At 39.3% G+C, this 23,954-nt stretch overlaps 1 protein-coding gene across 5 annotated transcripts; it reads left to right on the top strand.

The window, feature by feature from the left end:
- The first annotated feature begins 204 nt into the window (after nucleotides 1–204).
- On the top strand, nucleotides 205–23,589 carry Nol8 (nucleolar protein 8). Of its 5 annotated transcripts, none has more exons than XM_063276567.1 (17): nucleotides 205–866; nucleotides 1,494–1,649; nucleotides 2,302–2,364; nucleotides 3,721–3,799; nucleotides 4,738–4,873; nucleotides 6,123–6,193; nucleotides 7,155–8,931; nucleotides 10,079–10,192; nucleotides 10,863–10,985; nucleotides 11,232–11,322; nucleotides 13,263–13,398; nucleotides 15,398–15,475; nucleotides 18,279–18,550; nucleotides 19,910–20,036; nucleotides 20,867–20,934; nucleotides 21,275–21,354; nucleotides 22,985–23,587. In XM_063276567.1, the coding sequence occupies exons 1-17, from the start codon at nucleotides 830–832 to the stop codon at nucleotides 23,033–23,035; spliced, it is 3,459 nt and encodes a 1,152-aa protein (XP_063132637.1). In that variant the 5' UTR covers nucleotides 205–829; the 3' UTR covers nucleotides 23,036–23,587. The 5 variants fall into 5 exon arrangements, with proteins under 5 accessions (XP_063132637.1, XP_063132636.1, NP_001382503.1 ...); XM_063276566.1 differs by having other exon boundaries at nucleotides 10,860–10,985; NM_001395574.1 differs by having other exon boundaries at nucleotides 268–866; nucleotides 1,498–1,649; nucleotides 6,123–6,191; nucleotides 7,153–8,931; nucleotides 22,985–23,589.
- Nucleotides 23,590–23,954: the final 365 nt, after the last annotated feature.

Below are 23,954 nucleotides of genomic sequence, written 5' to 3'. Positions count from 1 at the left end.
ACCATTCGAGAACTCGCCGGGGAGAGGCTGCTGGGAGACGCGCGTCCACCCCTACTGCCTCAAACAACGTTCCAGAGCCTTACGTCCCTCAGAAAGTGTCTAGACGCTCCCGACGCTTCTGAGAGTTGGTTCGTTCCAAGCTCCAACGACCGCCCACTCCCTCTAACTGCCACTGGGCTAGCCGAACCCTAGCGTCACTGAAGAGGTGGTGCTGGGAAGCACGAGGAAAAGAGTCTCTTTATTTTGGTTCCGGGTCTTCACTTCCGCCAACTTGTCCCGGAAATCAGGAATCATGCGGCGGAGAGTCTTTTCTGTAGGAAGTTTTCTGTAGGAATTATGGATTTTTTTAACCCCTCTGGAAACTTTACAACGTGGAGGAGAACAAACAGAACGTTCGTGAAAAAGAAGGCAGACGAAATGAGGAGCCCTCTGGAACTGCGTGATAACGGAACCTTAGGAGATGGGGTTAGAAACCCTGTAGGAAGGAAAAGAAAATGCACCCGCCCGCACGTGTTATTAGACGTTAGGGGCTACTCTGCGCTTGAGCTGAGGAGCAAGCGTCTTGAGGAGAGTGTTTGCGCGTGAGAAGTGCTGGACTGTTGCTCCTAGCCTCTCCTCTCCTTCCTTGGGGTTTCTCGGAGGGAGAAGGCGGGGTTGGAAGGATGGGGCGGCGGCTACCAAGAAGTGGTACACTGTAGGTCTTTCCCAGACTGCAGGTCTTTGCTTTGGGGTCCTGCCGCCGCCGTCTTGTGATCTCGCTTGGAAGGAGTCAGCCAGCTTTTGAGGAAGGTTTGAATGAGAGCTGAGCACCTGCCGAGGGCTTAACGAGATGGAGAGACCCCTCGAAAACTTTTCCAGCAACCTTGGTAGGACATTGTTAACAGTTCCGGGGTCTGAAATTAGACCTCATTATGATCCTTGGTTCACCGCTGCTGTTTTCTAAATGGCCCTGGGACCTCCTACTCCTCTGACCGATGAGATCCACTCAAACTGAACAATACAGGCACACAGTGGGGAAATATATTTTAGGTATAACATAAGTTGCCCTCTTTGTGACTGAACAGCGCTTTGGGAACACTTATATTTTGCCATAGTATTGTAATTGCAGACTTTGTTATGACTATGGAACTCCAGGATGGAGACATTTTTATCCTCTAGCATACTATTTTTTGCCAATATCTGTTAAGGTAAAAATAAATGTAGAAATGAATGGGGGGGGCACCAGTACTGTGAATAAGAGCTGTGGTTGTTTTTAGAGAAAACATCTGGGTGCGGATATGTGGGTGTGCTGCGCTTAGGTCCAGTTGCAGTGGTTCATTGAAAATGTGGACGTAGGGCCTTTAAATCTTCCAGTGATAAAATCTGAAAGCAATACAAATGAAGAGACATAGCTTCATAAGATGAACTTGGCACAGACGTTCCAAGGGAAAGAGGTGTGCTTATATTTCTGAAAAACTGTTAAAGTGTTTTTCTGAACAAAATTACTTTTCCAGATAGATGCCCAACATTCCTGAAAGCCAACAGAGAAATGAAGCGCCTCTTTGTGGGTGGACTTGGGCAGGGCATTTCTGAGACAGACCTACAAAGTCAGTTGAGCAGATTTGGAGAAGTTTCTGACGTGGAGATCATCACTCGGAGAGATGACCAAGGTAAGTCTATAGCCCTGAGTAGTTAAAGACAGACAACTCAGATATGAAAGAGGAAAGCAACTCCAGAGTTCAATATTAGTACAAAACATTATATATGGTGTCCTGGAATTATTGCATGTGAAAATTAATTTTGAAACCAGGAAAGTTATAAAACCTTTGAATTTCTAAAACATCTGTAATTTAAATTTTAGGAGTCAGCATTCTAACATTATCTTTTAAGTAGAATGTCACTAGCATACAATTACAAAGTCTGAACATACTATCATGAGGTCTCTTAACTGATTACTTCATGCTTTTTTTCTTACTCATTTTATTTTGAAATACTTTGATCATGTTTATAAAAATGCAGACTTTACTCAGGTGAGGCAAAAAGCATTTTTTTTTTCAAAAAATAAATATCTATGAATCCACTTTTGGAATTTGAAAAGCTTTTTAAGGCTAGGTATGGTGGCACACATTTTTTGATCTAGAACTCAAGGCTGAGGAAGGTGTTTATTCAAGACCAGCCTGGTCTACATAGTGAGTTATAGGATAGCCAGTCCTAAATTATAGAGAGACCCTGTCTCAGAAAAAAAAAATCGAAGAGAAAGCTATTAAGATTTACATTGTTCTCTGGATAAGAATTTAAAGCAGCTTAATTTTCTTTTTGTAGGAAATTCCCAGAAAGTCTTTGCATATGTTAACATCCAAATAACAGAATCGGACCTGAAAAAATGTAAGATCATCATTGTATTTTTTTATTCTAATTGTGTCGTTGTATAACTTGAAATGACTTTAGTTCCGTATCTAAGCCTCGCTAGTCACTTAGAAGTTTCGTGGATGGACAACCATGATCAAGAGGGCTCTGGAGCCCTATATCTCAGGTTTCAGATCATTCTGTTTGTGTCAGAAGGCATGGTATCACATGCTGGTAGGTTTGCTCGGAAACTGGCCTTTTCAAATAATTTGAACAAAGGACCAAACTTTGACAGAAATTGCCTATTTCACACTTTCTCAGACTCTTTGTTTTTTGGGCAGCCACTAGTTTGTCATTAAGATCTGTTATGAAAGGACATTAGAATATGACCTTGTCAGACTATATCTTCAAAACGCTGATATTCATAATATAAGATTAGTAAAGATAAGGATAAATACTAGCTTTCGGTGATTAAAAAGAGGAGATGATTGAAGGGTCTGTTGAAGCAGTTGATGTACTGCAGTGTCTTGGAAGTCAAAAATGAAAAAGGTACCAAAAAGTAAGAGAGAGGAATGTGAGGCTGGGAGAGGATAGTCAGCCTTTTATCATTTCATTTGTGAAAAGATTATCCTTGCTAAGAATATATCGAGATAGTTTATGTAAACTTTTAAGTCCAGTAAATGAAAAGGTACAGTGCCTTAGCTAATAATGTTATTATAAGGAGTAAATTAAGTAATACATTTGTGCATAGTAAATCGACTGCTGGGAAAATTCTGTTAGTGCTTACATTAAGGAAGCTGACAGTAGCTATTAGAAAATCAGCTTCTAGGGAACAGCAGTGGAAGCAGAGCACAATCACTAGCTAATGTGTACCTGCCTGCATTGCAGTGAGACTTGGATTGAGGTGAACAATTAAAATGCTACAAGATCTCAAAATGTGCTCTAGTTCACCCTGAAAAGATTTAATTATTTGTCATGTGGAAAATAGTCGTGAATAATTATGTACCAGAAGTTCCTAAAATGAGTATAAACAAGTCCACATAAGTTTTGCCTTATAGTTTATGCATTATTTTCTGTTAGTCTTCAAGTAACTGAGAAATAGGATCATAAGAAACCTATAAGCTGGGCCTGAAGGGATGGCTCAGTACTTTAGAATGCTTGCTACTCTTGCAAGGACCCCAGTTCAGTCCCTAGCATATAGGTGGGTGGATCACAATCATAGATTCCAGGGGAGGATCTGATGCCCTCTTTGGCCTCCAGGGTACCCACACACAAAGGAGCATACTAACATCCACATATGCATGAAATTCACTCATGCATGAAATAATTAGGAAAAAAACTTGCTGAAATACAGTTCTGTACTGCAATGAACTTTGACAATTCTTTACCTTATAGGTATGTCTATCTTAAACAAAACAAAATGGAAAGGTGGAACACTACAAATTCAGCTAGCAAAAGAAAGCTTTTTACACAGGTAGGATTTGCCTCACGTATATTTAAACCATTTCTTTATAGTGTAATTGTTTTTATAAGTTTACCTAACTAATTTGAAGTGATTGAGTAATATATACTAGTTGTCGTGATTAGCTTCTCAACTTGATGATCCTAGAGTAATCCCAGAAGAGAATTTTAATGTAGTGTTACTATCTGTGTCTAGTTGGCTTGTGGTTCTTTGTGGCAGGTTGTTTAGATTCTTTCATTGATGTGGGAAGTCTGGGCCTGAAATGGATGGCGCCCTTTTCTAGTTTGGAGCCTTAGACTGTATAAGAGTAGAGAGGTAGTTAAAGACTATGAATGCATTCATTCCTTCTGTCTCTACTCTTTACTGTGGATGTGAGTATTTTACATTTTTGTGAATAAAATGGGAGCTGATGTAGAAAAGTGTTAATAAAATGTGGGATTAAAGAAATACTTGGGGGTTGGGGATTTAGCTCAGTGGTAGAGCGCTTGCCTAGGAAGCGCAAGGCCCTGGGTTCGGTCCCCAGCTCCGAAAAAAAAGAACCAAAAAAAAAAAAAAAAAAAAAAAAAAGAAATACTTGGTTTGCTTCACTTTTCAGTATTTTCTAGTTACTCTACGATGTTTTGTGTGTTTAGAAAATAGTATAAATAATTATTCTTTTAAAGAAGTATTTTAGCTGGGCAGTGGTAGCATACATGCCTTTAATCCTAGCACTCAGGAGGTAGAGGCAGGTGGGTCTTTGAGAGTTTGAGACCAGTGTGGTCTACAGAGAAAGTTCCAGAGCATCCAGGGCCACACAGTGAAACCTGGCTTGGAAAAACAAATATGCAAACAAAAGAGTTATTTTATTGTGTTCTTTGACTACTGTAAAGCTGTTTGGGGCTCACGGGGTTACTGAGTGCCACCCCAGACCGTTTCACGGCTGATTTGGTTTTACTTCCACTTCACTGCAGATTGGCCCAAGAAAGAGAAGAAGCAAAAGCAAAGAAAGAAAAGTCAACCACAGGCAATACCTCCTTATTGGAAAAGATGGGAGGAATGGATTTCCATATGAAGGCTGTGCCTGGAACAGCGGTACCAGGACATAAAGTGAGTCTCCTTCCGTAGACTGTGTCAGTTGTGTCTCCTGAGACCCCAGATTTGTAGTTGTGACAGCCACAGCAGATCTTTTTTCCAATTTGGAGCAGTTGACCTATAGGTTGGGGGTTTTGCCTGTTTGTTTTTCATTTTCTTTCTTTTTTTTTTTTTTTAAGATTTATTTATTTATTTATATGAGTACACTGTAGCTGTCTTCAGACACACCAGAAGAGGGCATCAGATCTCATGTGGTTGCTGGGAATTGAACTCAGGACCTCTGGAAGAGCAGTCAGTGCTCTTGACCGCTGAGCTATCTCTCCAGCCCCGGTTTTCATTTTCAACATGTGTTTATAAGTCTACAGTAAGCACAACTTCCTCACCATTTTAAATAGAAATCCAAATCAGTTCAAGACTCTTCCTAAGGACAGGTGATAAGATGGGCAGACAGGTCCCAGGTTTGCTATTTATTTTCTCACTTGCTTCAGCTCTGTTTGTGGGTTTGGTTACTTTTAGGATTTCATACTTCCCCTCTAATTTCTCTGTATCCCCGCCACTACATTTCCTCCCAACTTAATGCGTGCTCGTGTGCATGCTTGCGTGCTCGCGTGCTCGCGTGCTCGTTCACGCTCTCCCTCCCCACTATCCATGATTAGTAGTAATGTGTATGCACACAGGTTCAGGGTTGTCTGCTAGAGCTGTTCAGTTGTCATATCCAGAAGGAAACTGAACTCTCCTCTCCCAGGAGCTATCAGCTTCTTGGCAGGGATGAGACTTCTAGAGCTCTTATCCCATCCATGCTGGGCTTTGGCTGGCTTGATGACGTACATATCAACTGAGGATGACCTTGAGCTTCTGATCCTTCTAACTGTCCCTTAGGTACTGGGGTTACAGGTGTGTCCCAACCATATTCCAGTTCATAAGGTGCCGGGGATAGAACTCAGGACTTTGGGCATGCTAGCCAAACGCCCTGTCAACTGGGTATATATGTGGCTATGGCTGGCTTTTTAATAGCTGTATGTGTCTGTGTGTGTGTGTGAAGTACTATCCACAACATAGTTGGAAGTTTCTTTTTTCTTTTTGTTTCCTCGTATTTTTCTTCTTTAATACCTTTTATTATCAAAAAACTAAGCTTCACTATAGTAGTAGCCCCTTGTGAGTTCAACATTTAAAAGTAACATTCATGTATTATTATTTTGCTTACATTGAGACAATTATAAGTCCTCTCTCTTTTTATTTTATTATTTTATTTTTTGTCTTTTAGAATTGGGTTGTGAGTAAATTTGGAAGAGTCTTACCTGTTCTTCACCTTAAGAATGAACATAAACAGAAAATATCCTTTGGTTGGCATTTCACAGTAACTTATTTCCCAGAGTGATGGCAGACTAGCTTTGGGATTTCACTGCCCCTATCAATAAGTTTGAATTGTTTCAGCATATTGTTACCTTTCTCTGCAAGGTTAGCTCTAAGTCATCTACATGTAGAAAGCACTTGGAGAATGAAGGGTGACATGAAGTTTTATGTAGGGAGGTGATATGAATTATGATTGCCAAGGAAACATTGTTATTTGTTAATGTAAAAATCTTATTATAAGCTGGGCATTGTGTTTTGTACCTTTAATCCCAGTACTTGGGAAACTGAGGCAGACAGATCTCTGTGAGTTCATGTCTACTCTGGTCTACATGACAAATTCCAAGCCAACTGGGACTGTGTACTAAGATCCTGTCTCAAAAAACAAAATCTTACTATATAGGGATTCACAAGGCATTGCTCATGGGGTAGTGCAAGAATAAAAACTGAAATCATTGTTAAAGAAAACTTAGGAGGAATTGATAGAAAACTGATAGTATAAATTAGTTCTAAAAAGAAGATACTAGATACAGATAGGCTGGTTGATCAGCAAGAAATAGCATATGGAGAAAGAATATGGAATCCAAAGTGAGCAAATTATGACTTTTGCTCCATAAGGTCAGTTATCTGAGACTTTGAAAACCTGACACTTTGGCCATCTGTACAGGTGTGCATATGTATCAGAGAGTTTGCTGTAATGTGTATCATCCAAGTAATTTCTCTGATTTGATAGTAATGGTGCTTGATTTTAGCTTTGGATATGTTATAGTTCACTTTCATAGAGCCTAGAAGCTTACCGTGTGGAGTCCTCATTTAGTTTGATGGGAAATTGAAGGGAGGAGATAGCATAAAGGACTACTCAAGGTTAAACTGTTTTCCTGTTTCATAAGATTGGGAGGTTTACCTAACACCTGATGCTTTTGCTTTTTCTTTGACTGAGTAACATTATGAAATATGATCCATCAAAATACTGCCACAATATAAAAAAGATACCAGAGAATTTGACAGAAACCATTCCCATAACTGACCTCACTTGGGAATTGGAAGGAGGCAATGACCCTATGAGCAAGAAACGTCGAGGAGAGTTTTCTGACTTTCTTCCTCAAAAGGTCAAGAAAGTGCAGAAGAGCATTGATCCCATGGAGTGCAAGGTTTCTGATACTGGTCTAAGGACTAATCAGGTATTGGAGAGGAACAAATCAGCACAGCCTATGACTATACACGGCACAGCTCCAAGTACTGTTACTCCTTCCAAACCACTCCTTGTATCCAGTTCTGGTACTCAGAGACCTAAACATGTAGTTTTTCATACTTCTGACTTTGAAATTATCTTGAATAAAAGTAGCATGTCTGATGATGACATTGACTCAGAAGATGAATTGAAAATGATGATTGCTGAAGAGGAAAACAGAGAGAAACCTGGGCATCCCTCAGTCAGTGAGTCTGAACATGACACTTTTGAAGTTGTTAGGGATAATTTCAAATCACACGTTCATAAACTTCCTTCTTCAGCTAGTTTAGGAAATAACCATGACTATGACTCAAGTGACACAGATGAAATTATTGCAATGAAAAGCATTGGTAAGGTCAAAAACAGTACAGAATTTTCACAACCAGAAAGGGCTATAAGCCAGAGAAGTTCTTTTCAAAAGATAGAACCTTCTAATGACTGTGTAAAAGTACAAGGAACTAAAAGCAACAAAGAATCAGCCCCGTGTCATGGAATAAAGTTTGTAAATCCCAAATTTCCACCTGACTCGAATAGCAGTGACAGTGAAGAGTCCGAGGAAGATGAAGAATATAAAATCTTGATGAAAAACTGTCCCCGTGTGAGTCTCACTCTGGCTGACTTGGAGCAGATGGCTGGCAGTCATCAGAAGTTTTCAGGAAAAGATACAGAGACTAATGGTCCACAAAATGTCAGTCACTGCAAATTTGACACAACCTCCAAGAGTTCCAAGACTTCTGGTGACTTGTACAATGGCCGACAGTGCATTCTTCCTGAGGAGATTGTGGCCTCCCTTTTAGAGGAAGAGAACAGTTACAGCAAACAAAAATCAGAGGAAAATATCTTAAAGCCAAAATTCCAGGCCTTCAAGGGAATAGGCTGTCTCTATGCAAAGGAGTCAGTGGACAAAACTTTGAAAGAGAATACTGCCTTTAGTACTGTCAGTGAGCATCACAGTTCCTTGAAACAGGAAGATCACAGTAGAAGTTTTATGGAAAATGGATTCAAGTGTGTTAATGGCTCATCAAGCAAACTGACTTCATGCCAACCTTCAAAGAAGGTGAACGACCCAAACCACATTCAGCCTCCAAAAAAACAGAACCAGAACTCTACGAGTTTTGACAAGGGAAGTATAAATCCTCTGCCATGTTCATTGCCGTTAAAAGCTAAAACATCCCTAAATCTTAGCACAGAGAGTCACAAGATAGACTCTGATGGAGACACTTGCCACTGGCCTGAAAATAGAAAAGCTTTAGAGAAAGAGAGGACTAATTTAAGCAACTTCACATCTCTTGAGAAACCACCAAAGGTATCTCCCAGGAAAGACCCTCAGAAAAGCACAGCTAGTTTCTCACTTTCTGTTAGTAATGCATCTTGTATAACTGCTAAGGATAAACATGCTGAAGATAACCAGAAGCGATTGGCAGCCTTGGCAGCATGGCAGAACGCCAGAGAAGTGCAGAAGAAACTGGTGCACAGTGCATTGGCAAATTTGGTGAGTGCATTTTCATTCTATGGATCTAACAAGAATGTTGTCAAGATCCAGGCTTTCCTTCTCGTGTAGGTGGATGTGTCCTCATAGAGCTCATTGTCCTTTTCACATTCACTACTTTTCACCAGTGCTATTGAGTCTATACTAAAACATTGCAAAATTAAATTGAAAACATTTTAAAGTTATCTGTAATTGATCACTTCATTAAGAAATTACCTTGTATAATGATTACACAAGAGTAGTATACGGCTTGATTGCATTTACTGTAGTGAGTCTTTGTTCCTTCCTGCAACAGCACTGAATAATGGTTAAAGGCTGAGACCTGGGCAGCTCTTGGTGCATCATATGGCAAGCAGGCAGTCGCAGTCCCTTAGAACACCAAAGAAGCTAGGTTTCCTCAACCTATAAGGAGTAATGTGAAAGGATTACTAGGAATTGGACTGATGTGGGAAGGCAGCAAGAGAAAGGAAAGGAAAGGTCTTACTGCAAAAGTAAGCCATTTGTCTAAAAGTAAATTTTTTCAGTGACATTAGTGTTTATAGACAGTGTCAACGAAAAAAAAAAAAAACTGAAGCAACAGTGATTAGGAAGGATGGGTTATACAGATACTGCAGGGTGTGGGACTTTATTCCTAAACCTGTGAAAAACTGAAGAACTTTAATCATGGCATTGCAGATTAGATGTGTACATTTTGTAATGGGAATTAACATATTATAATACACGGATCATCCAGACCTCATAGTTTTTAATATACAACAAACCCTGTCTGTGGCCTACAATGTCTAAAATGTTTACTCTGAACCTTTACAGATAAGTTTGTCAGCCTTTTGTATTAAGATCCTTGCATAAGAAATAAATATAATGGAGTTCAATCTGGAAGCAAGAAGAGCCTTCCTTTCAGAGGTCAGGGTCCACAGGTCCACAACCACAGCAGTGGTGGTTCTTTAATACCGAGATTAAGTCAATAGAATTTTCTTGTTACTGAATTCAGAGAGAAAGGAAACCTGAGGTTGTTTTGGGAAAATAGCAGATGATACTATTATTCTGTGAAGAGAGAAAAGAAGGGTAAGAGAGGGAGAAGATGATGGTGGATGTGAATGTCGATATGCAGTTGGCTGTCCTGGAGTGTAATGCTGCTGTGTTTCACTAGGATGGTCGTCCAGAGAACAGAAAAACACATATTGTCTTTGCTTCTGATAATGAAAGTGAAACGGAAGAGACGTCCACTCATGAGCAAAGCTGTCCAGAAAAGGAGCTGGTGAAAGTAAGGCCTTCTAAACATTAATCTGCTTTGTAGATTGCCCTGCTTTTCTTTTCTTTTCTTTTTTTTTTTTTTTTTTTTTGGTTCTTTTTTTTCGGAGCTGGGGACCGAACCCAGGGCCTTGCGCTTCCTAGGTAAGCGCTCTACCACTGAGCTAAATCCCCAGCCCGCTTTTCTTTTTGTGGTGAGGATGCTGTGTAGCCCAGGGTGCCTTTAGACTTTGAAAACTTCTGTGTCCATCTGGTACTACAGTGTTTCCCTAACCCAGCTGTAAAGTCTGTAGCATAACAAGAGCTCCACACAACTACCACTTTGTGTAAAATCCTAGGGTAGGAACCAGAGTTGCCCAAGCCACGACACCCTGAGATGTCAGGGGTCTTGGAGACTTTCCTCACCCATGAAACTGTTACCTCATATGCTAGACTGTAAGAAGTGTCCTTGCATAGAATAATTACTCCTTTAATCAAAGTGGCAATAGGGAGTGTGTGGACTATTGATCCAGGAGTCCAGTTAACTACCCCTGAGTCAAGAGTTTTTGTCTGGCCCACCACACATTTGTTCCTCTGGATGCATTTGGATTGTTGGTTTTTAAATGTGGGTTAAGTACTTTATGAAGAAAATGGTGATTGTCTGCCTTGGCTAATATCCATCCCTGTTTCTATCTACATAGCAGGAGTCTGTGAGGAAAGCATCTGGGAAGCTGTTTGACAGCAGTGATGATGAAGAATCAGATTCCAAGGAGGACAGCACCAGGTTCAGCATTAAACCTCAGTTTGAGGGAAGAGCTGGCCAGAAGGTTAGTGAAGACTGAAAATAGCAGTTGCAGCATGTCTTAAGTTTGGAAGGTCGTCCTAAAATCTAGCTGAGGACAGGGTAGTTCTAGGGTGGGGTATTTACTGTAGGAGTAAATTCTCTCTCACCCCTTACTGGTTCATAGGTAATGCAGTTATGCAGATGATAATATGAATTTCAGGGTTTGAGGAGGTATACTTAGAGACTTTTTAAAAATGTGCTTATGACAGTGATTTTTTTTTCTGTGTAGCTTATGGATCTGCAGTCTCATTTTGGAAGTGATGAGAGATTCCGCATGGACTCTAGATTTTTAGAGAGTGACAGTGAAGATGAACAGAAAGGTAACTATTTCATTGCTCAAACAGTGTTAAAACTAGTGATGTAAGAAGTTTCCTGGTGGGGTTGGGGATTTAGCTCAGTGGTAGAGCGCTTGCCTAGCAAGTGCAAGGCCCTGAGTTCAGCCCTGAGTTCAGTCCCCAGCTCCGAAAAAAAGAAAAAAGAAGAAAGAAAAAAAAAAAGAAAAGAAATACTCAAGTTAATAAAGATGGAAATGGGGCTGGGGATTTAGCTCAGTGGTAGAGCGCTTACCTAGGAAGCGCAAGGCCCTGGGTTCGGTCCCCAGCTCCGAAAAAAAGAACCAAAAAAAAAAAAAATAATAAAATAAAGATGGAAAAAAACTTTAAAAAAAAAAGTTACCTGGTATTTCTTCTTCACATAAGATACTGTACTCTAAAACAAATTGAATTGAGTTTGTAGTCAGATGTGTATTAATGATTCTTAACTATACATACATATATATATATTATATTAGTTTAAATTAGAAACCACATGATTAATTACATTTAGTGGGAAGGGCCTTGGGCTTCCTTTGGTGTATGCACTGGGTGCTTGTTTTGGGATGGGTTTGTTTGTTTTAGGATGCTGGTTCATTTGTTGTTCCCACTGTGCATAGGGTTCCTACTATGCAATGGTCAGGCTGGTATCAAACTAGTGATCCTGCTGCCTCAGACTCCTGCTTAGATTACAACGTGCACCACAACTCCAGATAGATGCTTATATTTTCTCACTTCTCACATATATTATTTCTTTATTGTGAAAGAGTGTGTGTGTATGATCACTTTTGTGCCACACCATACATGTGGAATTCAGAGGGACAACTTATTGTATTGGTGTTGGTTCTCTTGTTCTACCAGGTATATTCTGGGCCCCAGATCAAGTTACTAGGCTTGGAGGAAAGCACCTCCATTCTCTGAGCCATCTTGCCAGCCCAGTTTTTTGTTTTGTTTTTTTAAATCCATTCACTTGCATTCATTCTTATTTGGGTGTCGTAAGAATAATGATGTCATCCTAATTCTACTTCCTGTGAGATTTTTCACAGTAGTGAGTCCAAATTTATCCACAGGATGTCCCCTCACTTGTCCACCTTGAATAAGTCTCCCTCTCCCATGTACTTCCTGTTTCCTTTGCAGTCGCAGAACTTGAGTCCTTGAAAGCTTTCTGTTTCTCTGCTTCTTGAGTAAGCTGATGTGCACCTCTTTTGTATTTTGTTTTAAAATATTTCTTTGTCTAGCTGAATAGTCACGTTTTGAACCTTAGAAAACTTGCAGACTTATTTGTAGAGAACATAAATCAGATTAATTGCAGATTTTGTTTTAGGTAATTTCCTGCATTAATCTGAATGCCATGACCGTCTGACTTTCTTACGCTGCTTCTAACTAAAGTAGCTATTGAACTTTGGTTCTCCATCTAGTATTTGTCTGTGTCAGTTATGGGTAGCAACTTATGGCGTTGATGTGTGTAAACTACAGGGTCGTCTTTCTTCAGTATTCCCTACTGTATTAAAGACCGAAGCAAATGTCACATTAGTAGTCATTAAAGTGGACTCACTGCTTGTCAGTTTTAAACTTTGCATGTAATCTAGATAATACTTTTACAGTATTTTAAGAAATATCAGAGTCTGTAATCACTTTGGGTCTATATTTTTTGTCATATACCTGTGTGTTATATTTTTTAGTCCTTATAAATTTTTAGATTTGCCACCAAAGACATTATTAAATCTAGATTTTATTTTCTCAGTTGCAGTTAGAAGTTGGCTATTTCATTTGCTAGTCATTTGATTTCTAAGTGTTTGTGGCAAGAAGTCTCGGAGAAAGGGATACTAACAAATACAAGGCTAAACTTGTCGTTCGCTGTACTTTGGATATGTTTGGTTGCATCCTTGATGATTGAGATTTCTCTAGCAATGCTTGTCAAGAGATCACTGGTTATTCTTTTTTCTCAGAGTTAAATGAAAATACAGTGGACGAAGACGAGCTTGCTGCAGAAAAAAAGAAAACCCTGAGTGTTGTGCAAAGTGTTCTGAACATCAGTGTAAACAACCCTACCAGCAAAGGATCAGTGGCTGCTAAGAAATTTAAGTATGGCTTACGGCATGTCACATTCATGATGTTTTCGCTTGCCAGAAATGCCTAGTGAACTTAATTTAAAATTAATTTTTTCTGTTGTTTTGTTCTTGAGATGCTAGTGGTCTAACCTAGCACCTTGCATATGCCCAGTCAGTTGCTTTTCCCCTGAGCAGATGAATGAGTCCTTTATAAACTACTGGAGAGAGCAGTTGTCAACATATATGAGACTTTCAAAAAAGTTCTCTTCTTTAACCAGTTATTCCCTTTAAGAAACTAATTTTAAGTCCAGGTGTGATAGTTACCAGCTTTAGTCCCAGCATTTGGGAGGCTGAGGCAGATTGATCTCTTCAGTTCAAGGCCAGCTTGTTCTACAGAGCAAGTTCCAGGACAACCAAGGCTACACAGAGAAACCTTGTCTCACAAAACAAACAAATTTTAAAAAAAGAAGAAAGAAAAAAAAGGAAAAAAACTACTTTAAAATAGTTTCTATATAGCATTCATGATGTTATAGCATCACTGCTTTACTGGTTAACCAATTGGAAGTGACTTAAATTATGAAATTATTAAGCTGTATAAATATAACTATTATAAACATTTTCAAATGTGTGCTTTAAAGAGATTTAGTTGTACTACTTCTCCCTGCGGGGGATGGGTGGTCACATATCAGATAGCCTACATACCAGATATTTATATTATGATTCATAACAGTAGCAAAATTAGCTATGAAGTAGTAACAAAATAATTACCACAACATGAGGAACTTTTTAAAGGGTCACAGCATTATGAAGGTTGGACCACTGAATTAGTGTGACTTCAGGATACCATGGATCCAGCTTCTAATTGGTTGTCAGCATGTGATTAGTTTTCTCTTCTGTACCTCATTTAAGCTTGTCTGTCTTTTGAGATTTATTTTGTGCAAACTGTGGAAGTATAGGTACTTTGTATATGCCTCCATATGTTCAAAACATTTTTTTCCTTAAGTATGGTTATTGAAATAAGATTTCACTGTGCCACCCAGACTGTTGCCAAATATGTGACAGTAGTCTTGCCATCACTGCATGAGTTCCAAGATTACAAGTGTGTACCTATGACATCCAGCTTTAAGATGATTTGTGTGTGTGTGTGTGTGTGTGTGTGTGTGTGTGTGTGTGTGTGTGTGTGTGTATGTATGTATCAGAGGGTAGCTTTGGAGTCCCTCTTCCCTTTCACTATGTGGGTCCTGAGGCTCAAACTCAGGTCATCATAGTAGCAGGTACCTTGTGGGACAAAATACTGATATTAATTTTTGTTCTTTGTAGGCTAGGGTCTCTATGTAGTCCTGGTTGGCTTAGAATTTACTGAAGTGTGCCTGCCTCTGCCTCCTGAGTGCTGCTGAGATTAAAGATGTGTACCACCACTCCTGGTTGTAATTTTTAAGGTTAAAAGGGATCCAGGAAAACTCAAATAGATTGTTTTAAATGTTTATAACAAGATGATAATTCCTTTTGATGAACATCATTTAGCCTTATTTTTTGCCCTTGTCTTAGTTTACTTGCAAATTGCTGGCAAAAAAAGAATCCTGATAACAGTTACGTAAAGGAAAAGGTGATTCTTTCAGTTCAATCTGAGATTTCGATCCATCATGGTAGAAATCGAGAGGCAGAGGTGTTGACGGAATGGGCTGACTCACAACCATAGTCAGAAACAGAGCAATGAGTGCGTGCTTACTTTAGTCAGCTAACTGTCTCTCCTCTGTGGGTCAGTGTCTCTTGCCTAGAGAGTGGTGATGTCCACATGAGTCTTCTCACCCAATTGATGTAATCAAAATAATTGTCCACCAGCATGCCCACAGCTCAGTGTAGTTTATAGACATTCCTTCACTGAGACTCTCTCAAGGTGATTCTGCATTGTGTCAAGCTAACAATTAAAATTAATCCTCACAGCCCCTAAATTAGAGTCTTTGTAGTGACAATTTATGAATTGCTATTAATGTTTCAATTCATGTCTTCCAACCTTTATTCATTTTACACAGGGACATCGTACATTATGACCCAACAAAGCATGACCATGCCATTTACGAAAGAAAACAAGAAGATAAAGAAAAAGAAAGGTAAATTGGGGTCTGTTTTCCATTCAAATTCTACTGAAGCCGCAGGGTTAGTGACCTTAATGAGCTATATAAAACTCGTCTTTTTGAATAAGTGAAGTTCCTTAGCTATGTGCAGGGCTTTATCAAAGAATTTTGTTTTATTCTTAAACTGAAGTCTGTAGATTTTCTGTAAAGGGAGTAATTGTTAATGAAATGAGGCTTTGCAGGTCAGAAAGTTCTGTTATAAAGATTTCTCTTTACTTTGATTGTAGAAAAGCATGTAGACATTGAAATTTGTGTCCTGTGTAACTTTTATGTGTATGGCTGCCCTGCCTGCATGTACATCCATGCATCGTATGCACACCTGGTGCCTGTGAAGCCAGAAGAGAGAGAGTGTTGGGTCCTGGGAACTGAAGTTACAGACAAACTGAAGTTATAGACAGTGGTGAGCTGTCATGTGGGTGCTGGGAATTGAGCCCAAGTCCTCTGGAAGAATAGTCAATGTCCTTAACTGCTGAGCCTGCTCCCATGTATAATTTTTGTATAATGTGAAATATTTCTCAACTGTTCCAACCTATCCAAGTCATTCTTGGGAACTGGAGAGATGGCTCAGTGTTTTAGGGCACTTGTTATGCTTGCCCATGCACCATGTTTGATTCCCACAGGGCAGCTCATTGCTGTCTGTAACTCTGGTTCCAGGGGACACTATGCTGTCTTTTGACCTGTATGAGCACCAGGCACACATATGGTACACGTAGCCTACATTGCAGGTAACACATTCATATATGTAAAAATAAACCTTTGAAAAAGGAACCGCATTCTCACCATGCAGTTAAGTGATAAATAAGCAGTGGCCTGGATTTGACTGAAGTTGACTACTGAAGTTTCCAACTCATGCTTTAGATGTCTTCACAGATCTGATGTTTGCTTAAGAAGGAAAAGGAAAAATCTCTCTTATTTTTACTCTTCTCTCTTAACATTTTCTGTAACAAGGAGGAAAAAAAAAACCGGAAAAATATCTTCAGTGATTTCCTGGATGTCACTTCAGCTAGATTTCTATGCCATTTAGGTACATGCTCTGTTTTCTATATTACCACAGGTATCAGTGTTTCTAGAATTTTCCTCTTCTAATTCCCAATACAGTTACCCTCACTTTACCAGCCTTTACTTATAACCTTCTTAAAAGCCATGTGGTTTCAACTAACTGCTTCAAGACCTTTCAGGCTTTTGCCATGACCCTAATCTCAGAAATTACAAGCTAGAAATAGCTAAGTTGAGTCTGCTCCAGGAATGGAAAATTTACTTCCAACACTTAAAAATATGAAGGACCAATGTAAAATTTACCGTATGGTAGTATAGCTACAGTGGGCAGAAGTGATGGTCACTCCAAAGTAACGGTATCTTCTAGACATGATTGGGCTGATACACATGAACTCAAGGAGTGTGGCAATACTTACAAGGCCTGCACCAGTTCAAGTCAGATGCTGTCCCGGCCCTAAGAGGGAGATGTGGTCATGAAGAACTGCCACCCCTAACCACGGAACTATCTGCAGTTGATACTTCCTAACCAAAGAAAAACCCATTTTCTTCTATGTAATCTCACTGGGTATATTAACCATACTTCAAGGCAGGCCCCATATCCAAGAGTAGTTGGCCAGTACAACACAAACGCAATAATATATTTTGTAGATTTTGTTTTTTGTGTGTGTTTGTTTGTTTTGTAGGTTTTTTTTTTATGTTTTTGTTTGTTGAAAGAGAAAAGTCTGGGTGGGGAGAAATTAGAAGAATTGGGGAAAGGGAAAACATGATCAGAATATATTTATGAAAATTTTTTGGCTAGGCATGCCTTTAATCTCAGCCCTTAGAAGTCAGAGGTGGTTGGATCTATGAGAGTTCCAAAGCCAGCCTAGTCTACAGAGTAAGTTCCAGGGCAGCTAGAACTAAACAGAGAAACCCTGTCTTGAAAAACAAAACCAAACAAAGACCCAAAAACAACAACAACAACATCAAAAAAGATAGTTTTTTTTTTAAATATTTTATTTATTTTATGTATATGACGAGTACACTGTAGCTGTCTTCAGACACACCAGAAGAGGGCATTGGATCCCATTACAGATGGTTGTGAGCCACCATGTGGTTGCTGGGAATTGAACTCAGGACCTCTGGAAGAACAGCCATTGCTCTTAACCACTGAGCCATCTCTCCAGCCCCAACAAAAAAGATAGTTAAATAGAGCAATCGCATTCATTTTTCATTTTAAATAGTACGGGAAGTTTTGCTTTTTCTTATATGTACTATATGGAATAGATTCTTACTTGGTAAACATTTTACACTACTATCTAAAAACAAATATTGTAATCATGCTATGTGTCTAAGAACAAACAAAATATATTCATTTCTAAATATAGGAAAGATAACAATCTAAAAAATATTTGCAAAAGATAGTAGACTTATCAAACTTACAGTTCACCTTTAAAAGATTTTTAATTGATTTCTTCTCCATTGCTTTAATAAAAATTGCAGAAGTCTAAAACATAAAATGATCTTAGAAGCCATCTGGTTTAAAACATTCGTTTTGCAGAAGAGAATACACTCATGAAAGCTGAATGAATGATGGTTTAGTCCCTGTGGTATAGTTTACAGAGTGAAAGCACTCATGTGTACGTAGTGTTTGCATCTGTCAGAGGTAAAGTGTGTAAAAGAAAATTCTTTCCATTCAAAATTGAAAGACAAAGTTAGAAGTATCTAAGTAGTTTACCCTTCCTGATGTTGAGAATTTTCAGAGCTTGTCTTTGTTATGTGCATGTTCTGTATGTCATTTCAGTAAGGCAAAACGGAAGAAGAAAAAGGAAGAAGCTGAAAAGCTGCCTGAGGTATCCCAAGACATGTATTATAACATTGCTACAGATTTGAAAGAAATATTCCAAAGTATGAAAAACACAGATGAAAAGGAAGAAGACACGTCCAGGAATGAGGCTTATGCTAGAGAGGGAGCTGGGGAAATCAGGAACGCTGAGACACTGACATGTGGGTCCGAGCAGACCGCTGGCTTTACATTCTCTTTTTTTGATTCTGCCACCAAAGATGTAAAGGATGGTATGTTTTTTGTTTTGTTTTGTTTTTCTACTTTTTTATTTCAGGCAAATTGAATTTGATTGAACTTAGAGTAAATTAATGAACTTTGTGTTGCCTCAGTGAAGGATCCTTCTTTCAGTCTGCATAAACAGTATGAGATGTAGTGTGTCCTGATTATAAACATGACATTCCTGCATGTATGAGAAGCTGTTTTGCATTAGAGGGAGTAGACTGCTCAAGCTAGCTGCTGTATGAGTGGAGGCAGCCATTAATGCCCTGTGTTCCTTGTTTACATAGAAACAGTCTGGAACAAGTAAACCACATCTTTAAATCGTCCTTTATCTTATTTCAGCTGAGATGTTGGGGCCTACAAAAAGGGAGAAAAAGATGGCCTTTTTGGTTTTATACAAATACACCATGTCATCAATATGCCATTTATTTCAAAGCTTATTGTTTTAGACTTGACAGAATGTAGAGGAAAGTGTAAAAGCAAGTCCTAAATTTTATATCCTATTTCAGGAGATCTACCCCTAAAGACCAAAAAGTTCATAGATTTAAAAATAAGCAAGAAAATGGAAAACCCATGTGGTTGCTGGGAATTGAACTCAGGACCTCTAGAAGAGCAGTTGGAGCTTTTAACTGCTGAGCCATCTCTCCAGCCCCGCAATCTATTTTTTAAAGAAGTTGGAAACTTGTGAGTGATCAGGCTGGTCTCACAGCAGTTCTAGAAAGCAGCTTTGAGAGTTGAAAATGAGAACATGAGCATGAGTTCCTTTTCTTGTGTGTGAATAAGCAGGAAGAGACTGGTTTCAGTGCATCTTAAGTTGCAGGCCTCTTTCTTTTTTCTTAATGTTTTTTTGAGATAGGGTCTTTACATAGTCCTGGTTGTTCTGGAACTCATTGTGTAAACCAGTATGGCCTCAAACTCACAGAGATTCACCTGCCTGTGCCTACCAAGTGCTAAGACTAAAGGTGTGTGTCTCCATGCCTGGCCCTGTAGGCTTCTTTAACAGCACTTAGGCAGTGGGTACTTGTTCTTTGAAAATTATATTGTTCATCTATAAATCTTTAGCTTTTGCCTTTTTTATAATGTTATATGCTTATCTGATGGCTCTAAACAGTGGCTTTTAGTATTTTAAAATTGAAAAAATGTTATTAATTTTAGGAAGTACATTCATGGGTCATTGGTAGCATATTTGCATCTCAGTAATAAGGCATTTGGATTTTAGCTCCAAAATTAGAGGGGAAAAAATGATGGTACTGGTTTTAACATATTAGAAATGTAGTCACATTTGCATAGCACAGGTAGTCATTTTACTGTATAGAAATGCATGGTTGCTCATAACTGCATAGACTTTTATTGTCATAACTATAACATAGACACCTATAGAGTTGAACCAGTGAGACGTGGGAAGACAGTCTGTCAGAACGATCCCCGGTTCCAAGACAGTAGTTCAGAAGAAGAGGACGTTACTGAAGAAGCAGACCACAGAAAGACCAGCCTTGGGTAAGCAGTTTATGTGTCGGCATGTGTCATGGTTTACAAAGTCAGTATCAGACATGCTTCAGAAGCATGATACACGCATCTAGAACAAATTTTATCAGGTTCTGTTCAGGATCCTTTTTTTTTTTTAAGATTTATGTATATGAGTACACTGTAGCTGTCCTCAGACACACCAGAAGAGGGCATCGGATCTCTTTACAGATGGTTGTGAACCATCATGTGGTTGCTGGGAATTGAACTCAGGACCTCTGGAAGAGCTGTCCGTGCTCTTTACTGCTAAGCCATCTCTGCAGCCCCCTGTTCAGAATTCTTTCAACATTTTTTTTTAACAGTGATTTTTAGATGGCAACTGGTGGTAGATAAAGTGTGCAAGGCAGTAAGGCAGAGCAACATTCCTGGTGTGGAAATCAGATGCCTTCAGCTTAAGTAGCAGCTAGGGAACGCTGGCAAACAGAGTAACAGAGCAATTGAGTATTGACATCCAGAGTTTGTACTTAATTCCTCAGTATCAAAACTTTAGATAGGAGATGGGGTGGAGATGGGGCAGAGTCATCTTATAACATGAGCAAAGTGCAGAGCAATTTTTTATAATTTCACTGTATTATTTCTTCTGTTGTTATTTTGCTTGTTCCATGGGTTTCGTGTTTTTGTTTTAGACCAGGGTTAGATTGTCTAAACTGCTCTTAAACTCATTATATAGCCAACGAGGCCTGGAATTCCTCATCCTCCTGCCTCTACTTTCCAAATTATAAGCACAGACTGTCACCCCAGCTGTAATAATTTCTTCTTATATATCGAACATAATTTCTGCCTTTTCTTCCTCTTGTTTTCAGAGAAGCGGTTCCTGAGAAAGAGACCATTAGGTTTTTCTTTTTCTCTGAGAATGATGACAGACTTCGTGGTAGGTCCATTCTTCCATTCAGTGATGTGGGATGTAGCGCAACTCCTACTCACTGTATACTGCACACAGTTGTAGCTACATCTGGAAATGTTGGCCATTTCTGTAGTGTGATTTATTCCCATCGTTGTAAAGCTCATTATGAGGGCCAAGGGGGCCTCTGCGGCCGTGTTCCTTGCTTGTTCCTTGTTGTCAACCACATCTTACTTGGTATAAGGACTTGTTTGTACACGAGTTTTCACTGCTTTAGAAGTTACACGGAATCTCTGAGGCTGGTGATGAACTAGTTGGGTTGTCCATTTGACAGGAAGTAGTTGATTGCCTCATGCTTCTGTTCCCCTAGGTTCTGACTTATTCTGGAGTGGTGCGGGAGGTGGTATTAGCAGAAGTTCGTGGGAAGCCCGAACAAGTAGTCTCCTTTTGGTGAGTAATGATTTCTTCCAAATCAAGATACGGCATTAGTGTTACTCTTCCCTAGTATAAGAACAATCGGAATAAGATAAGAGAATTATAAAGTAATAGCAGCTGAGAACATGACTTAACTCTTAGAATTATACTACTAAAAAGAACTTAGAGGTGGTTTAATTCAACTATGACATGTTCTGTCTGAAAAATAAGATGCCATGGGCAGATTTTTTTTTTTTTTGAATGATTGAGCTTATTAGGTATATAGAAAGCCAAAATAAAAGAACAAATGACAAGATAGACAGATTGACTGACTGAGTGACTTAATTCATCAAATCATGTACTCAAAACTTTCCAGCAGAAACAGTAGAAAAGCCCTTTAAGGTAATCAGCCTTTAAGTTTTCTGTACATACCTGAGCCTCCCATGGCTAAGCCTCTAGCTTCTCTTCCCCACTACAGACATTTTTCCCTAGAATAAACATAGTAACGTCTTCTGGAAATGGCTCACCTTTTTTTTTTTTTTTTTTTTTTTTTTTTTAAGATTTATTTATTTTATATGAGTACACTGTCACTGTCTTCAGACACACCAGAAGAGGGTGTCAGACCCTATTACAGATGGTTGTGAGCCACCATGTGGTTGCTGGGAATTGAACTCAGGACCCCTGGAAGAACAGCCAGTGCTCTTAACCCCTGAGCCATCTCCCCAGCCCGGCTCACTTTCTAGCTGTTCTCTAGAGCACAGTTTTACTCTTGAGGTGTCTTGATGTTCTTTCCTTCCTGCCACACAGTTGATGGGTCAGTCCATCCCAAACAAGCGATCTTAGAGGACACTTGATAAACACATACTTAGGTGTGCAGTGAAGGCAGTAGGGGAATCCCTGCTTGCAGAGCCAGTTTCTCAGTGAACTCAAATAGCTCAGTATACCAATATAGCATACATTACACAAGTACATGTCAAGACACCAAAGACTAGCTCATTTGAGTGACTGGTCTGTGTCTGGCCAATCTACTAAGGAACAGGTAATCAGATTTTTCAAAGCCTAAACACATAAAACCAAAAAATGGCTAGACTCTGTGTAGTGAGAATTTTGGCTTCTTTGAAAACGATAGAAATATTATGAGAATCTGTTTTAATTTTAATCCCAACTGTGGGATATAGGACTGCTTCAGGCTTTCCAGAGTAGCTATGATTTGCCTAGTGCTCTAGCAGTGCAGTGTGGTTTTGCCAGTGGTGGATGGTTTCTGTGTTTGTATAACAATTAGAATTGTGGGGACTCTTCAGAGGGTATATATACTACGGCCCCAAGAGACTGGGTAAGGTAGTGGTTTGTTAAGTAGTCAGTACACAGTGAAGAAAGGTGCCCCAGGGAACTTGACTGCCCAATCAGCAGGAAATAGTCTAGCAGTAACATCGACCTTCTCCCGGTATATCCTTCTCCTGTCCTGGGTTAGGGATTGGAAGGGTGGGTGGAAAGGGAGAAGGGTGGCAAGGGAAGAAAAACTGCAGGGTAGCCAAGGTCCAACTACAGGTCAGTGCATCCAGCAAGTGTTTGTAGAATGGGTTTCTATGACTTCAAGTATACTTTGAAGACCTTGAGAAATTTGTGTTTATTGTTGATAAAAGCTGCTTACTTTATGGTTTTCTAGGATTGTCGGAAGAAACATAAAGAAGCCAAGAGGAAGGTGAAAACAAAGTAACCATTGTCAGCTTTGATGGGCACTGAACGTGCAGACCACAGACAGTAACCCAGGAAGGACTGAACGTGCAGACCACCAGACAGTAACCCAGGAAGGCGTTCACTGACAAAGAAGCAGTTTCATAGTAGAAACGTATTCAAAGCCTGGATAATGTATCATTCTGATGACTATTTCTGTGGATATCTGTATTCCCTCCTTGGTGACTGTCCCAAAATTAACTGAGCCATTTAGCCTCAGCACTTTAGAAGGGGAAGTGCGTGGATCATTTGAGCCTGGAGTTTTATATCACACTCAGCAACACAGCAATACCCACTTCAGAACAACAGCCACTCTTGTTCTCCACTCTGAAGCACTAGAGGTTATCTCTTGACAGGAGGCTACACAAAGCCCTGTTTAATAAATGGTTTGATGTACTTGCTTAAATATTTCTGACTATACTATTTATCTTTTTAAACTCGACTACAAATTAACTTTGAGTTCTGTACTTACAGATGTAAGTTTCTGATGTAATTTCTAAAGACAAAATAGAACTTTTTAAAAAATGGTTCAGAATATTTGTGTGTATTTCTGATTAAATACTCTTCATTTAGTCTTTTATTTAAAAAAGATAAGTTTCAAGTTAATTTTGAACTCTGTACTTATATTTTGAAGACAAATTGCCCAAAATGTGGGATATTCAAACCAACACCTAAGATTTCTGGGGTACCAGAGAAGACAGTACAGTGTCTTCTTGACCTTAGCCTCATCTAATATGGAGATGGACCTGTCCCAAAAGTCCAATTAGACTGAGTTTATGAAAACTCTAATTATCTAAAAGACCACTTATACTCAATAGTCAGGAGTCAGATCCTAAGTCCAGCTAGGAGTGCAGGTTTGAAATTTCACTAAATCTAGCCAATATGCAACACAGACAGGCCTC

Source organism: Rattus norvegicus, chromosome 17, assembly GCF_036323735.1.
Source record: "Rattus norvegicus strain BN/NHsdMcwi chromosome 17, GRCr8, whole genome shotgun sequence".
Taxonomy (NCBI): Eukaryota; Metazoa; Chordata; class Mammalia; order Rodentia; family Muridae; genus Rattus; species Rattus norvegicus.
The sequence above is the reverse complement of the archived record's forward strand: the minus strand, read 5'-3'. Positions and strand labels throughout refer to the sequence as shown.

Excerpts from the sequence above, each read along its gene's own strand:
- Nol8 (XM_063276566.1), top strand. The coding sequence starts at position 830 with ATGGAGAGACCCCTCGAAAACTTTTCCAGCAACCTTG. Across the intron at positions 2,365-3,720 it reads AGAATCGGACCTGAAAAAAT|GTATGTCTATCTTAAACAAA; the intron begins GTAAGATCATCA and ends TTTACCTTATAG. Across the intron at positions 10,193-10,859 it reads CAGAAAAGGAGCTGGTGAAA|CAGGAGTCTGTGAGGAAAGC; the intron begins GTAAGGCCTTCT and ends CTATCTACATAG.